Here is a 15956-nt window from a genome sequence, read left to right as displayed (position 1 = left end):
CAGAACAGTGGTAATTGAAACATTTGCCTCACACAGTGCAACACTTGGTCTGTTCTCACTTTGGACTTGTTTCACAGGTTGACCTTTTCAAATGTGAATTAAACATCATGCAGTCTAGGGAATTGGATGTGGTGGTGGCACAGTTAAGTGTTTTGAATTTGCAACTGCAATTGAACTCCTTGAGCTGACTTCATTTGCTGGTTTAAGTTATCATGAACATTTGTCACAACTATTTAATTTTGTGTTGCGACTAATTCCAGCAAGTATCCACAGTGATAATGAGGTATCTTGATGAAAAAAGTCAGAAGGCAAGGCAGATTGGACTGCAGAATGTCTGGTAGGCATTGGAACATAAAAGGTAAAAACATAAGTTTCAAATACAATTAACAATGGATGTAACAAACAAAACCAGAGATTGCTGAAGAACCTAAACAGATCTGGCAATATCTGTGGAGAGAAAACATTCTAACTCGGGAGCAGTTCTTTGACCGTGCCCATCATATATGCTAATGCTCAAACCCAACATTAGAGTGGTGCTGGAAAAGCACAGTAGGTCAAGCAGCATCCGAGGAGCAGGAAAATCGATGTTTTGGGCAAAAGCCCTTAATCAGGAATGCTCAAACCCAGGCCAATACGCATTGGGATTATTAGCACATACTTGCAGAGTTGAAATTGACTTTTTAACACTTGAGCTGTGTAACCTTCAAAGGAAAAGGCTTAAAATGCGTCTGGAATTTTGGGATAGAATAAGTAGGGAGTTGTTGTCAGCTCCTCATTATCTCTGTTGTTGAAAGGTATTATTGTCCAGTCTGTTTTATGATTTGGAGGTGCCAATGTTGGACTGGGGTGGACAAAGTTAAAAATCACATAACACTAGGTTATAGTCCAACAGGTTTATTTGGAAGCACTAGCTGTTGGAGCACCCCTCCTTCATCAGGTGGTTGTGGAGTATAAGACCTTATACTCCACAACCACCTGATGAAGGAGCAGCACTCCAAAAGCTAGTGCTTCCAAATAAACCTGTTGGACTATAATCTGGTGATGTGCGATTTTTAACGCAGTCTGTTTTAGTTTGTCTCTTCCCCTTGGACAATGGGCTAAATGGGTTAACATTCCCTTCGCAGCCATAGATATGATATTCCATCGGTCTATCCCTCTTTGGAAGGCCACTGAATTTATTTTTGCAGCAATTTTTGGATGCATCAACCTTCTTTTGAAAACAAGGCATTTTGGAATTATAAGTTAAAATGTCCATTGTACTTTCCGGTTCTGAGCCGTGGCCAGGACAAGATGCACAGAGATACTGGAAAATTGCCAGATGCATTGACAAGTGAGTAAAGGGGAAATACAAAGCCAAGGTTAATAACCTGTCAAGAACTATAATTTACATTTTGTAAATGTTCCAAGGTACTTTGCAGAACAGAATCAGACAAAATTTGACATGGAGACAGGTAAGTAGTTTACATGAACATTTTAAAGGTAACAAGAACAGGGGAGAGGTGGACTGTATTTAGGGAGGGAGTCCCAGTATGGATCTCTCTCAAACCTGGTGTGAATCTTTGCTCTTAAATGCCAGTTTCTGAGCCTTCACAGAATTTCAGTGCAAAAAGAGATGTAAAAATCAAAGCATGTGAGGATCTTGGGTTTTACTCGTTTCATCTGGTTTACTTCGAAATGGATGAGACCTCGAATTCACACCACTTTATTTACCTCATGCAGTCCAGGCTTCATAATGAAAAGTGATTGTTTGGATGCTCCTGGTTGAGCACAATATGAATGAATTGAGAAAGTTGTATTCATGCAAAGTAATGTCATACAATTTGCTGCGCTAAAGATTTTCAATTGTACCTGACAGGGCTGATTTTTAAAAAATTTCCAAAATGCAAACAAAATTAATGAATTCTTGTATGCACTGAGCAGTAAAGTTTTACCAAGACCCTGCAGATTGCTTGCATTAGTGGCATTTACTTATTCACATTATTGAGAAAACTTGAAACAAAGAAGTCTGTCTTAGAGCTGACAGCAGCCCATTTTCACTTCATTAAAATGCATTAGGCTTGGCTTCATTTCAATGATGGGAGCATAGTATTTCTCTCTTTTAATAGTAAATTGAGTCCTAATGAATATTTGCTAACCAGTATTCCCCTGGCTAATATGTTATTGTACTTGCTAAGCATGAATTGCTAATGCTAATACAGCTTTACACAGAGGGTAGAGGCCTCTGTGACATCTCTTTGCAAACAAAGGTGTGAAAATATATGTAAGTGTCTGCAAATTGTGAGTGGCATGGTGGCACAGTGGTTAGCACTGCTGCCTCACAGCACCTGAGACCCGGGTTCAATTCCCGATTCAGGTGACTGACTGTGTGGAGTTTGCACATTCTCCCTGTGTCTGTGTGGGTTTCCTCCAGGTGCTCTGGTTTCCTCCCACAGTCCAAAGATGTGCGGGCCAGGTGAATTGGCCGTGCTAAATTGCCTGTAGGGGTATGGGTGGGTTGCGCTTCGGCGGGTCGGTGTGGACACTGTAAGGAATCTAATCTAATGTACGCTGTAATCTAATCTAATCTAATCCACACTGTAAGGAATCTAATCTAATTCACTAGGTTTCTACTTGAGCCTTTGTGTGGTTATTACATTTTGTAGCATACTAACTTATTGGACAGGATTCACCATTTTCAGCAAAATTGTTTCAGGATGCACTTTAGAAAATCTCAGTCATAAATTACGCAGATATTTGCCTTGAAGATTTTTCACTGAAATAAATAAATGCATTTATATAATACTTTTCATGACCCTAGGATGTCGCAAAATACTTCACAGCCAATGAAATACTTTTCAAATGTTGTAATATATAGAATATAGTTGGGTTGCAGTGCAAGATGACATTCTGTTCTGCTCTAGATGTGTAAACTTTAAAGGAGACGAGAAGTTACAGTTTGGATATACCACATTCATTCAGCTCAACCTTCTTGACATTGTAAGGGCTAAAGCTGCCAAAGTTAGTCATAATAATGCAATTAAAATGTACTTAAGGTGTTACAGCAGTAAGAATAGAGATTGTCACTAATGCTTACAGTGGTTAGCACTGCTGCCTCACAGCGCCTGTAGACCCGGGTTCAATTCCCGACTCAGGCGACTGACTGTGTGGAGTTTGCACGTTCTCCCCGTGTCTGCGTGGGTTTCCTCCGGGTGCTCCGGTTTCCTCCCACAGTCCAAAGATGTGCGGGTCAGGTGAATTGGCCAAGCTAAATTGCCCGTAGTGTTAGGTAAGGGGTAAATGTAGGGGTATGGGTGGGTTGCGCTTCGGCGGGTCGGTGTGGACTTGTTGGGCCGAAGGGCCTGTTTCCACACTGTAAGTCTAATCTAAGTCTAATCTAAACACTTCAGCCCTAGGGCATCAATGTGGACTTCAACAGTTTCCTCATTTCCCCTTTCCCCACCTCACCCTAGTTCCAAACTTCCAGCTCAGCACTGTCCCCATGACTTGTCCGGACTTGTCCTATCTGCCTAGCTCCTTTTCCACCTATCCTCTCCACCCTTTCCTCCCTGACCTATCACCTTCATCCCCTCCCCCACTCACCTATTGTACTCTATGCTACTTTCTCCCCACCTCCACCCTCCTCTAGCTTATCTCTCCACCCTTCAGGCTCACTGCATTTATTCCTGATGAAGGGCTTTTGCCCGAAACGTCGATTTCGCTGCACTTTGGATGCTGCCTGAACTGCTGTGCTCTTCCAGCACCACTGATCCAGAATCTGGTTTCCAGCATCTGCAGTCATTGTTTTTACCTAACTGAGGGACCTAACTAATGGCTGAATATTAAATGCATTTTTCAAGTGTGGAACTGGTACAGACCAGATGGTGACACATTTGATCACAAGTTTTTTTCTTAGTTAAATAAACTTCTGCCTTTGACCCTCCAACCACAAGGAATCAATGTTAATTTCACCAGTTTTCTAATCTCCCCTTCTCCACCTTCTCCCAGATCCAACCCTCCAACTTGGCACCACCCTCTTGAGCTGTCCTACCTGTCCATCTTTCTTCCCACCTATCCGCTCCCACCGCCCCTCTGACCTATCACAATCACCCCCCAACTTCACCTACCTATCACTTTCATGACTACCTTCCCCCCAGCTCCATCCCCCTCCTATTTATCTCTTAGCCCCCTTAGGCCCACCCCTACTTTCCTGACGAAGGGCTTATGTCCAAAACGTCGACTCTCCTGCTCCTTGGATGCTGCCTGACTTGCTGTACTTTTCCAGTGCCACATTTTTGACATTGATCTCCAGCATCTGCAGTCCTCACTTTCTCCAACTCAGTTAGATTGGCAATTTGTCACATCAGTCAAAGTTCCTGATGCAGATTGCTATTCCATAACCTTACTGAGAAAAGCATTCAAGTTAAATTATGATACGTCCTGTACCACCAAGGGCTGCATTTTCCTTTGTCCATGATTCACCAGGTAGCACAATGTACAGCTGGTCTGAATAATGTTCTTAGATCCAACTTGACTCAGTTCGGTGCCTAAATGTTGAGTCAGAGAAAGCTGTTGACTCTAACATGGCTTAAAAATTAGCTTGACAAACCAATACAGCATTAGATTATTAGATTTCATTATGACTAGAATTACTTTTATTGTTAAGTATTATATTGATGTTGCTGATAAGACCATAAATTATATCTGACTGTGTCAGTGGTTCAGGTAGAAACTAAAGACAACATTATTTGAACATGTGATTGAAAATAATGGCAACAGCATGAGTTCAATTGCCATTCTAGCTGACATAGGCTTGGGACGTACCTCCAAATGTGTCCTATATTTGATGTGGAGTGGTGCCTCTTTAGCTATTTCACAAATTCCTTCTTTCTAGTACAGAGATGTCTATGTCCTCTCTTATACTGTGGCTTTTTTTGTGTTATATGCTCATTGGATATGGGAACCATTGGCCAAATGAAATGGTGCATTCTCTGGATTTACATTGTTGCATAATTGTACCTAATAGAGCCAACAGTCAATAAAGATAATATTTGCTCCACTTAGTACATCAAAGACCATTTACTTTTTCATGAATTATGATGATGACTGAATAAATTCCATATAGCTTGAATCCATATATAGCCTGCCCTGGTAATCTATCGATGTTATGAATATAGGGAATAACTTACCTTCTCTCTGTTGCTGGGGTATCATTGGAGGTGGCTGTGGAAAGGCTTGACTAATCTGGCCATAGGCAGCAGGATAGGCAGCTGGAATGCAGAGATGATATCCCAGATCAGTGTATTGTACAGTTTAACTTGTAATTTAGTGCAAACTGTGTTGACAAAAATTATAACTCTCTTTAATCGCTAATGTAAATTTTACCAATAAATAGTCTCTCCTCCTTTTCTTAAAAATCTTGGAACTGTTATCTGGAGCAAGCATTTCACATAACCTAACACCATAAGGAAGGAATAATAAACAATGCAGGTGATATGTCCAAAGGTTATAGTGAGTGAGGATGGAACTGGTTTCTCTCATTTTAGCATCAAAATGGAAGTTATTCAACCTCTCCAGCCAAAATATTGGACGGCTGTGTCAGGTTAATAACTACAAGGCAAGATCTTGATAAATCTCCAAAACACAAACATTGGCCTCTGGCAAGCAATTACTCCCTTGCAAATACATTCCCAAACCTACCTCATTAAATTTTCATCTATATTTGGCCAATGTTGCAAATTTTTCACTAAGATAATGGAAATCAATGCAAAACAAATGGCAATGGACAGTGACATTTAAATATGACAATACTGCATTATTTGAAAAAGGTACGATCATTAAAGGTCAGGGCGCTAACATTATATTTGTTGTAAAAATCTATAGCTAATATGTAACCCTTTCCAATTATCTTGGGAAATGTCTAGCTCTCTCTTCCCATTGAGTTTCTGGAGATAACTTTAACTTTTGTTAAGTAAATGTAAAATAGGCGATATTTGGTTGGCCAGTTGTCACAATCTGGACTTGAATTTCTGACACACTGGATTCTGGGTAATCCAAGATGGAGGATGGGAAAACATTGTGGCTGTACGAGCTGCTCCTTTTTTGAGGTATTTTCAGAGTTGGAACTGATTTCCTTGAATTCTAGGAATAGTAATTACTGTTTTACAAGCTGTTGCATTGTTTTGGAACTTTGGGAATAAAAAGATCAAAACAATGGTACTTTAAAAAAAGAAGAAAGGCAGACAAAGGCAGTGGCAGTGAGCACATGAGACCAAATGGAGAAAGAAGCCTACAGAGTTGTCTGACCCAGCAGTGAATACACCATTTAAAGGGCAGTTGGATGGGTATGTGAATAGGAAGGATTTAGAGGGATATGGGCCAAATGCTGGCAAATGGAACTATCTAGGATATTTGGTTGGCATTGACAAGTTGGACAGAAGGGTTTGTTTTCATACCGTACATCTCTACGACTCAAAATCAAAAGTCAAATAATTGGTGGTCAGTTTGATACTACCTGCTGCATTGTGTTTACTTTAGTCAGCCTAAGATCTGTATGAATTGTCTGTAGTCAGCAAACTTTGTGAAAGAATTCTGAGAGATAGGATTTGTGACTATTTGGCAAAGCATAGTGTGATTAAAGGCAGTCAGCATGGCTTTGTGAGGGGCAGGTCATGTCTCAAATCTTATTGAGTTCTTTGAGGTGTCAAGACAGGTCGATGACAATCAAGCAGTGGATGTGGTGTATATGGACTTCAGCAAGGCATTTGATAGGATTCCCCATGGTAGGCTCATTCATAAAGTCAGAAAGTATGGGATACAGGGAGATTTGGCTATCTGGATTCAGAATTGGCTGGCTGACAGAAGGCAGAGAGTGGTTGTAGATGGAAAGTATTCTACCTGGAGGTCAGTGATGAGTGGGGTCCCACAGGGCTCTGTTCTTGGGCCTCTGCTCTTTGTAGTTTTTTTAAATGACTTGGATGAGGAGGTTGAGGGGTGGGTTAATAAATTTGCAGATGACACAAAGGTTGGAGGTGTCATCGATAGTATAGAGGGCTACTGCAGGCTGCAGCACGAAATAGACAGGATGCAGAGATGGGCTGTGAAATGGCAGATGGAGTTCAACCTGGGTAAATGCAAAGTGATGCATTTTGGGAAGATTGAGCTCGAATGCTGAATATAGGATTAAAGACAGGATTCTTGGCAGTGTGGAGGAACAGAGGGATCTGGGTGTGCAAGTACATAGATCGCTCAAAATTGCCACCGAAGTGGATAGGGTTGTTAAGAAAGCATATGGTGTTTTGGCTTTCATTAACAAGCAGGATCGAGTTTAAGAGCCGCAAGGTTTTGCTGCAGCTCTACAAGTCCCTGGTGAGGCCACACTTGGAATATTGTGTCCAGTTCTGGTCACCCTACTATCAGAAAGATACAGGGACTTTGGAGAGAGTGCAAAGAAGGTTTACCAGGATACAGCCTGGACTGGAGGGTTTGCCTTATGAAGAAAGGTTGAAAAAGCTTGAACTTTCCTCTCTGGGGAGAAGGAGGAAGAGAGGAGACCTGATCAAGGTGTACCAGATAATGAGAGGAATAGATAGAGTCAATAGCCAGAGACATTTCCCCAGGGCAGGATTAACTGGTATGAGGAGTCATAGTTTGGAGATATTAGGGGGAAGGTATAAAGGAGATGTCAGAGGTAGGTTCTTGACACAGAAAGTTGTGAATGCATGGAATGCATTGCCAGCTGTGGTGGTGGAAGCAGAGTCATTAGGGGCATTTAAGTGACTACTGAACATGCTCATGGAAAGCAGTGAGTTGAGGGGTGCGTAGGTTAAGTTACTCTATTTTACATTAGGATTAAACCTCGACACAACATCATGGGCCAAAGAGCCTGTTCTGTGCTGTACCTTTCTATGTTCTATATTCAATGCTGCTTTGAATTACTAAGGGGAACAGTTTACAGATCCTCCTCAGGGCAGGACAATCTCCTTTCTTCAAATATTATGGCTACAATTCGCTCCTTTCTCCATTAAATCCAGTAATCCTCTTAACAAGGCTACTCCAGACACAGAAGGCACTGATAGTGTTCCTATAAAACAGGAATGCAATGGGGGACTACAGAGAAAATCATTTAAAATGAACCAGCAATACTTTTTGATGGGATGTGACCATCAGTCACAAGGTTCTAATTGCCCTCAAGCTGTTGCATCAGTTTAGTATAACTTGCACAGTTATTTCAGAGGTCAATCTACCACACTGTTGTGGATATTGGGGAGCCACATGTAGGCAGAACATGTCCAGATAGCAGGTTTCCTTCCATAATGGAGACCTTAGCAAGCCAGATGGGTTTTTACAACAATCAATAATAATTCCATGGTTACCATAACAAAAAATGGCTTGCACTTTCAGAGTTATTAGCAAAACTTTAATCTCACCAACAACACAACGGCTTATGTTGTCAGGGTATTTTCCTTAATCTCTGGATAACTAACCCATTACCAATACATCAACATTCCACATGAGACTCCCTACCTTTGTGTCATGGGTAAGCTTGGTTTTATGTGAGAACAAGATAACTTATTGCCAGCCTTAAAACAAAACCCATGGAATACATGAATTATTTTCTTTTATTCTTGTTCCAAAAATGTATTTTCTATTATGGTCTGCCACTAACTTCTCTTCTTTGTCCTCTATATTCAAGGTTCAGCATGACCTCGCGGTCTTTTCATTAAGCTTTTGCTGGTCCCTTCCAGTGCTATTTAAAACAACAACTGTATTTCACTAAAATGATGCATGAGTACCATAAGGAAGCATAAAATTTCAAAGAGATATTGAAAGAAATGGGTTAATCTGTGACAAATGGATTTCAAAGGAGGCAATTGTGAAGTCATCCACCTCAGAACTATAAGGGTAAACCCAAGTTTTTTTTTAGTGAGAAACAGCAGAGGTCCAAAGAAACTTAAAGGGAAGATAGTGGTTTAGTGATAATGAGATTGAACTCAGAGAGGTCTATACTGCTGCTTTGAAGACACAGGTCCAATCCTGCTGCAGCTAAATGGCTGAGTTTACTTTAAATTCCCTACAATCTGAAAATGTGGTCGTGTAAAGAGTTAACACATCGTTCCTTTCATTTATATGTATATTCTTGGCATTTATATATGTTATTAATCCCTACCTATTTCTGCCCTCTGTATTGTAATTTATGTAATAAGCATTCCTGGATAACCATCACATAATTCTTCTGAAGTGTGCCATTTAATTTGGTGCTTGCTCAGTGAGTTTATCCTGAATAAGATTTTATTTGCCCTGTTGATTTGTTCTGCAGTGAAACTGAACAAATAATGTTTAGTAATTTCTAGACTAACTTCAAGCTTTGCACATTTTAAGTTTGACTAGAAATGCCTCTGGGGCAGTATAATTTGGGACTGATGTTTAACCCTTTACTCTTACCAAAAATAAATCAAAGTAGTTACTTGTGGTAGAAACAGAGTAAAAGCAAATCAATGTTATTTCTGCAAAGAATCTGTTTGATCTCTGTTTTTGGTATCATAGAGTGATGAGAAATTCACAAGCAACATGATTTCCCCGCCTGGGAAGAGACTGACTCTAAATTGTTAAAGGAGATTCAGTTTTAGTTTAACACTTCTTGAATACAGATCTGTTACTCTCGCCTACTTTGTAGCATTCAATTGCCTGATTGTCCGAACAGCATGTTGATAGCAGACCCCCAATGATCTGCTTGGCTGTAGATCAGGTGAATGGTGTAGAATCTCAGAACCCATCTCTCTCCCTCTAGTGGCCCTTATCATTACTGGACAACAAAGAGATGCTATCGTACAAAATGGAAAGAAATGTACTGCATCGTACACATTTCTGAAAATTGAATCGATCTCACAGACACCTGTCATTCCCTACAATTCTCTGTTCAGAATATAATTACTTTTGATGTAATGCTTTGGTACCATTCCTTTTTGTAACAAAACAATATGAAGAAACTCTAATATTCTTGACATTGCAACAATTTGCTGCACAGATCCTCAAGACAGTGTACCAGGGAGTTCTAAATGTACTATGAGATGCTTCTAAAGTGCACCTAATGTCTGGTGTAAATCTTGTACTGCAATGAAAAATGACTGCGGTATAACTTCACTAACATAATTGTTCTTAGGGCAGATAACTAAGACTATTATCACTCCAATCTGGAAAGCAATTAAAATTGAATCAATGCAGAATGCATGCAATGATTAAATTATTGCCAAAGTGAGTTTGTGAAACATTGCAATAAATACAGGACAGTAGCAATTTGATACTTGAAAGGTCAGATGACAAAACAAAACTATTTGCACATTATAAGTGTGATATCAAACCACATGAAAGACATCAAGAAAGAAATAACTTCCTATTTCTTGCTTCAATTTTTTGGAGCTTTCTTTATGTCCAAAAAACCAATTGCATGAACTAAAAAATACCTATTAGACATTTCAGCTGTCAGACAAATAACTCTGAGGTACGGTGCGCTTTCCTTTATCCCTCAAAACTATCTCCTTCCCTATAGTTGTTTCTGGCACCATAAATTACTTTAAGCTACTCTATAATTTTGATGAACAAAATAAAGTTGTAGTGACATCATGCCAATCGCATGTTAGTAGTATAGCCAATTATTTTGAGATCTAGTACTATGCATTTAGGTAATGCATATAAAATTTACCCTGCTATATATTAATTTCAAAATGATGGTCTGCTAATATTAGTGTCATTGACATGAAGCTGTTTAAATGACAGATGAGAATAAATACAGGAATTCTGCAGGGTTTCTTGTGCTATAACTCTGGCAGTAGAGAGCAGGAAATAGCATAAATGCTACAAAGGAAATGCTTTCGTACATAATACAACTTTCATGACCTCAGATTATCCTAAAACAGTCAATGCAGTATTTTGAACTGTTGTTATTGCTGTAATATCTGCAAATGTGTTGCTGGTCAAAGCACAGCAGGTTAGGCAGCATCTCAGGAATAGAGAATTCGACGTTTCGAGCATAAGCCCTTCATCAGGAATAAGAGAGAGAGAGCCAAGCCGGCTGAGATAAAAGGTAGGGAGGAGGGACTAGGGGGAGGGGCGATGGAGGTGGGATAGGTGGAAGGAGGTCAAATTGAGGGTGATAGGCCGGAGTGGGGTGGGGGCGGAGAGGTCAGGAAGAGGATTGCAGGTTAGGAGGGCGGTGCTGAGTTGAGGGAACCGACTGAGACAAGGTGGGGGGAGGGGAAATGAGGAAGCTGGAGAAATCTGAATTCATACCTTGTGGTTGGAGGGTTCCCAGGCGGAAGATGAGGCGCTCCTCCTCCAGCCGTCGTGTAGTTGTGTTCTGCCGGTGGAGGAGTCCAAGGACCTGCATGTCCTCGGTGGAGTGGGAGGGGGAGTTAAAGTGTTGAGCCACGGGGTGATTGGGTTGGTTGGTTCGGGCGGCCCAGAGGTGTTCTCTGAAGCGTTCCGCAAGTAAGCGGCCTGTCTCACCAATATAGAGGAGGCCACATCGGGTGCAGCGGATGCAATAGATGATGTGTGTGGAGGTACAGGTGAACTTGTGGCGGATATGGAAGGATCCCTTGGGGCCTTGGAGGGAAGTGAGTGTGGAGGTGTGGGCGCAAGTTTTACATTTCCTGCGGTTGCAGGGGAAAGTGCCGGGGGTGGAGGTTGGGTTGGTGGGGGGTGTGGATCTGACAAGGGAGTCACGAAGGGAGTGGTCCTTGCGGAACGCTGATAGGGGAGGGGAGGGAAATATATCCTTGGTGGTGGGGTCCGTTTGGAGGTGGCGGAAATGGCGGCGGATAATACGTTGTATGCGCAGGTTGGTGGGGTGGTAGGTGAGAACCAGTGGGGTTCTGTCTTGGTGGAGGTTGGAGGAGCGGGGCTCAAGGGCGGAGGAGCGGGAAGTGGAGGAGATGCGGTGGAGGGCATCGTCGATCACGTCTGGGGGGAATCTGCGGTCCTTGAAGAAGGAGGCCATCTGGGTTGTGCGGTGTTGGAATTGGTCCTCCTGGGAGCAGATGCGGCGGAGACGAAGGAATTGGGAATATGGGATGGCGTTTTTACAGGGGGCAGGGTGGGAGGAGGTGTAGTCCAGGTAGCTGTGGGAGTCAGTCGGTTTATAATAGATGTCTGTCCTTCCATATCCGCCACAAGTTCACCTGTACCTCCACACACATCATCTATTGCATCCGCTGCACCCGATGTGGCCTCCTCTATATTGGTGAGACAGGCCGCTTACTTGCGGAACGCTTCAGAGAACACCTCTGGGCCGCCCGAACCAACCAACCCAATCACCCCGTGGCTCAACACTTTAACTCCCCCTCCCACTCCACCGAGGACATGCAGGTCCTTGGACTCCTCCACCGGCAGAACACAACTACACGACGGCTGGAGGAGGAGCGCCTCATCTTCCGCCTGGGAACCCTCCAACCACAAGGTATGAATTCAGATTTCTCCAGCTTCCTCATTTCCCCTCCCCCCACCTTGTCTCAGTCGGTTCCCTCAACTCAGCACCGCCCTCCTAACCTGCAATCCTCTTCCTGACCTCTCCGCCCCCACCCCACTCCGGCCTATCACCCTCACCTTGACCTCCTTCCACCTATCCCACCTCCATCGCCCCTCCCCCTAGTCCCTCCTCCCTACCTTTTATCTCAGCCGGCTTGGCTCTCTCTCTCTTATTCCTGATGAAGGGCTTATGCTCGAAACGTCGAATTCTCTATTCCTGAGATGCTGCCTAACCTGCTGTGCTTTGACCAGCAACACATTTGCAGCTGTGATCTCCAGCATCTGCAGACCTCATTTATTGCTGTAATATCGAAAACATGGGCAGCCAAAATGATTCTGGAGAGATGTGAAAATAATAGGGCTGTTGTGAGAATGTTGATGAATTTAACTTGCCCCATATTGACTGGGACTGGCTTTGGGTGGGGAGCAATTTGTTCGGTGTGACCAGGAGAGTTTTTTGAAACCAAAGGAGAAAATGCTGGAAAATCTCAGCAGGTCTGGCAGCATCTGTAAGGAGAGAAAAGAACTGACGTTTCGAGTCTAACTGACCCTTTGTCAAAGTCGGGCATACTGAGCCTGGTATTGGGAAATGACCCAGCTGACAGGTAATCGAAGTTTCGTTGGGGGAGTGTTTTGGGAATAGAGATCATAATGCCGTATGTGTTCAGACATTTATGGATAAGGATGAGAGTAGACCTCGGGTAAAAGCGTTAAATTGGGGGAAGGCCAATTATAATTGAGTTAGGCATGAATTGGAGAATGTGGATTGGAAACAGCTGTTTGAGGGTTAATTCTACATTGACATTTAACACACTTTAGGTTAGGCCACATTTGGAGTATTGCATGCACTTCGGATCGCCACACTACCAAAAGGATGTGGATGCTTTGGAGAGGGTGCAGAGAAGGTTTACCAGAATGTTGCCTGGTTTGGAGAATTTTAGTTACAAGGACAGGTTGGATAAAGTCAGATTATTTTCACTGGAAAGTCAGAGACTGAGGGGGAAACCTGATAGAGGTCTACAAAATTATGAGAGGAATGGATAGGGTAGATAGTCATAGGCTCTTTCCCAAGGTGGAATAGTCAACTACAAGAGGGCACAGGTTCAAGGTGTGAGGGGGGAAAGTTTAGGGAGAAGTGCAGGGAAAACTTTCCAGGCCTTTGTGGGTGCCTGGAATGCACTGTCGGTGGAGGTGGGGGTGGAAGCAGACTTGTTAACAATGTTTCTGATGTATCTTGATAGACATATGAACAGGAGGCAAACAGAGGGATAGATACCATGCATGGGCAATAAATAGCAGGTCTAAATAAGGTATAGGAATTGGTGCAAGCTTGGAGGGCTGAAGGTCCTGGTCCTGAGATGTACTGTACTGTATTATTGAATTATATAATTTGCATACAGCAAATAGTAATGATCAGTTAAGGTGTTTTTGTGATATGGATACAGAATAAATATTGGCCAGTATACAGGGATACCTCTTGTGTCTTCTTTGAACTAGTGTGATGGGATGTTTTACATCTACCTGAGAAGGAAATCAGCTTTGCAGTTTAATTGCTCATCTGAAAGTTGCGATCTGACAGTGCAGCACTACCTCAATATGATACTGAATTGTCAGCCTTGACCTTTGCACTCTAGTACTGGACTAGGGTTCAACCCCACAAAATCTAACACAGACATAAGATTGTTACCAACTAGCCATGGCTAGTACACAAAATGCATGAAATTGGTCATAAAATACTGACATACAATAGGTAATATTTCATTACTTTAGTTCTGTTATATATTTCAGTTAATAGAATAAGTATGGACATATATAATATTCTTTAAAAGTCTTATTTATACTTCACATCCTAACAAATGTCTATTACTAAGCAGACTGGCACACCTCCTGTTTTATTTAGTTCAGAATCTGAGGTGACAGGACTATACTATTGACCAGAGTCAACATTGGTTCATAAATTTACATCTGAGAATGGAAATTACATGTGCCAGAGTAAGCTCTTTTTCTGTCATTCCTGTGCAATAATGCTAAACTGTAGGAAATTCTATCGTCTGGTATTCCTGAACTCACTCACTAAACCAAACCTTAGACCTGGGTGAATGATTCTTTGCAGGATAACAATGGGGGCTCAGACAGAGCTAGCCAACCTGGATTGAGCATTCAGAGTTACTCCTGTTCAGAATCTTATTCTACTGTATCATCAACAAAGGATTTTCTAAGAAGTGAATCCTGTCAAGTTTGCATTGTATAAAATATTTTTCATTTTAGTTTCACATACATCTGGCGTATGCCTTTCTGAGCATAAAGAAAACTTGCATTCAATGCAACATGTCAGCCTTAAAATCATTTTGGAAGTTGAATAACTTGGCAAATTCAACAGACAAAGGAACAAAGTATTTCCATTAAAGTTAACTTTTCGAAACCTCCTGATAAGACTGAACGTTTTAAAAATGACTCAAAGTAGAGCTAGACAAAGTGTTAATACTAACGACCTGCGTATTGCTGCACTCCAGCGTATGCTTGCTGCAAGGGATCAGCTGTAGTTGGACTTTGTGCTGTCAAAACAGAAAGAGGAAATGTATTAATATTCCATAGCTTGGTAAGATCTGCATGACTGATGACTGCAGTGTAGTTACCAACACAAGATTAAAAAAGATTATTGAATCTTATATCGAAACTTTTTGTTCTGAAGGGAGCTCAAATTGGGAAAATATCTGGGTGGTTTTCTCTCGAACTTATATGATTCAGAAGGATTCCGCTGCAGTGACCATTCTCAGACAGAAATAGAAAATTGCTGCTTTCTAAACAGTTAAAAGAGGGTTGGATATCTTCATAGAATCAAAGTGAGTTCAAAGGACAACATAAGGACTTTTTATTTCAGGTTTGCATATCATTTAGTGGTAAACTGAAGAGGTGTGAGGCTTTCTCTCAAAGCATTTTCAGTCTGCTCAAGTCAGATCAGACTCCAGCTCCAGATTATTGTGTTCTACGGATGGGAAAATAGCAGCTACTGAAATTTGAAACAATGATGGGGTTTTGTGCGTGTGCCAAACATCTAGCTAACCCAATTGCCCTGAAAATAATGTCTATTGGAATGGTGGCCACAGCAGGCTGTTACTGTCCTAGTTGCACACTCAGAGACTGGCACTAAATTATCTACACACCCAAAGCTGCTGGAAAATTTAATCTAAGGGGCGAGGTGGCTGATCTCAGGGTCCCTCTTATTTACTTTCATGTGGCTCTGATGGTAACATGACTGCATTTAACTATAAACCAAATGTATCTCTAGATCTGCAAAAGTTTGTGGCACTTCTTTGGCCTTGGACCTCCAGGATAAGCTTCACTCCTGTTGGGGGAAACAGCTGTTAAGCATCCTTCTGTTGAATATACTGACTACAGTGGCCTCTGAGACACGTTACTGAGTAACCGTCCCTGTTCCCCAGACAATGGGGTCC

The 15956-nt window shown here is 41.9% G+C and overlaps 1 protein-coding gene across 18 annotated transcripts in view; it reads right to left on the bottom strand.

Moving 5' to 3' along the window:
* Positions 1-15956, bottom strand: part of celf4 (CUGBP, Elav-like family member 4) — a 1146342-nt gene that overhangs the window by 21070 nt on the left and 1109316 nt on the right. For 8 of the 18 annotated variants that reach the window (XM_060829456.1, XM_060829519.1, XM_060829482.1 and 5 more), the window contains 3 exons: positions 14991-15056; positions 12736-12738; positions 5166-5246 (listed from right to left, as the gene is read on the bottom strand). In XM_060829456.1, coding sequence (XP_060685439.1) covers positions 5166-5246; positions 12736-12738; positions 14991-15056 — 150 coding nt within the window. The remainder of the gene's footprint in view (positions 1-5165; positions 5247-12735; positions 12739-14990; positions 15057-15956) is intronic. The other 10 variants (XM_060829380.1, XM_060829406.1, XM_060829492.1 and 7 more) reach the window with 2 other exon arrangements.

Source organism: Hemiscyllium ocellatum, chromosome 1, assembly GCF_020745735.1.
Source record: "Hemiscyllium ocellatum isolate sHemOce1 chromosome 1, sHemOce1.pat.X.cur, whole genome shotgun sequence".
Lineage (NCBI taxonomy): Eukaryota > Metazoa > Chordata > Chondrichthyes > Orectolobiformes > Hemiscylliidae > Hemiscyllium > Hemiscyllium ocellatum.
Note: the sequence above shows the minus strand (reverse complement) of the source record. Positions and strands in the feature narration are given on the sequence as shown.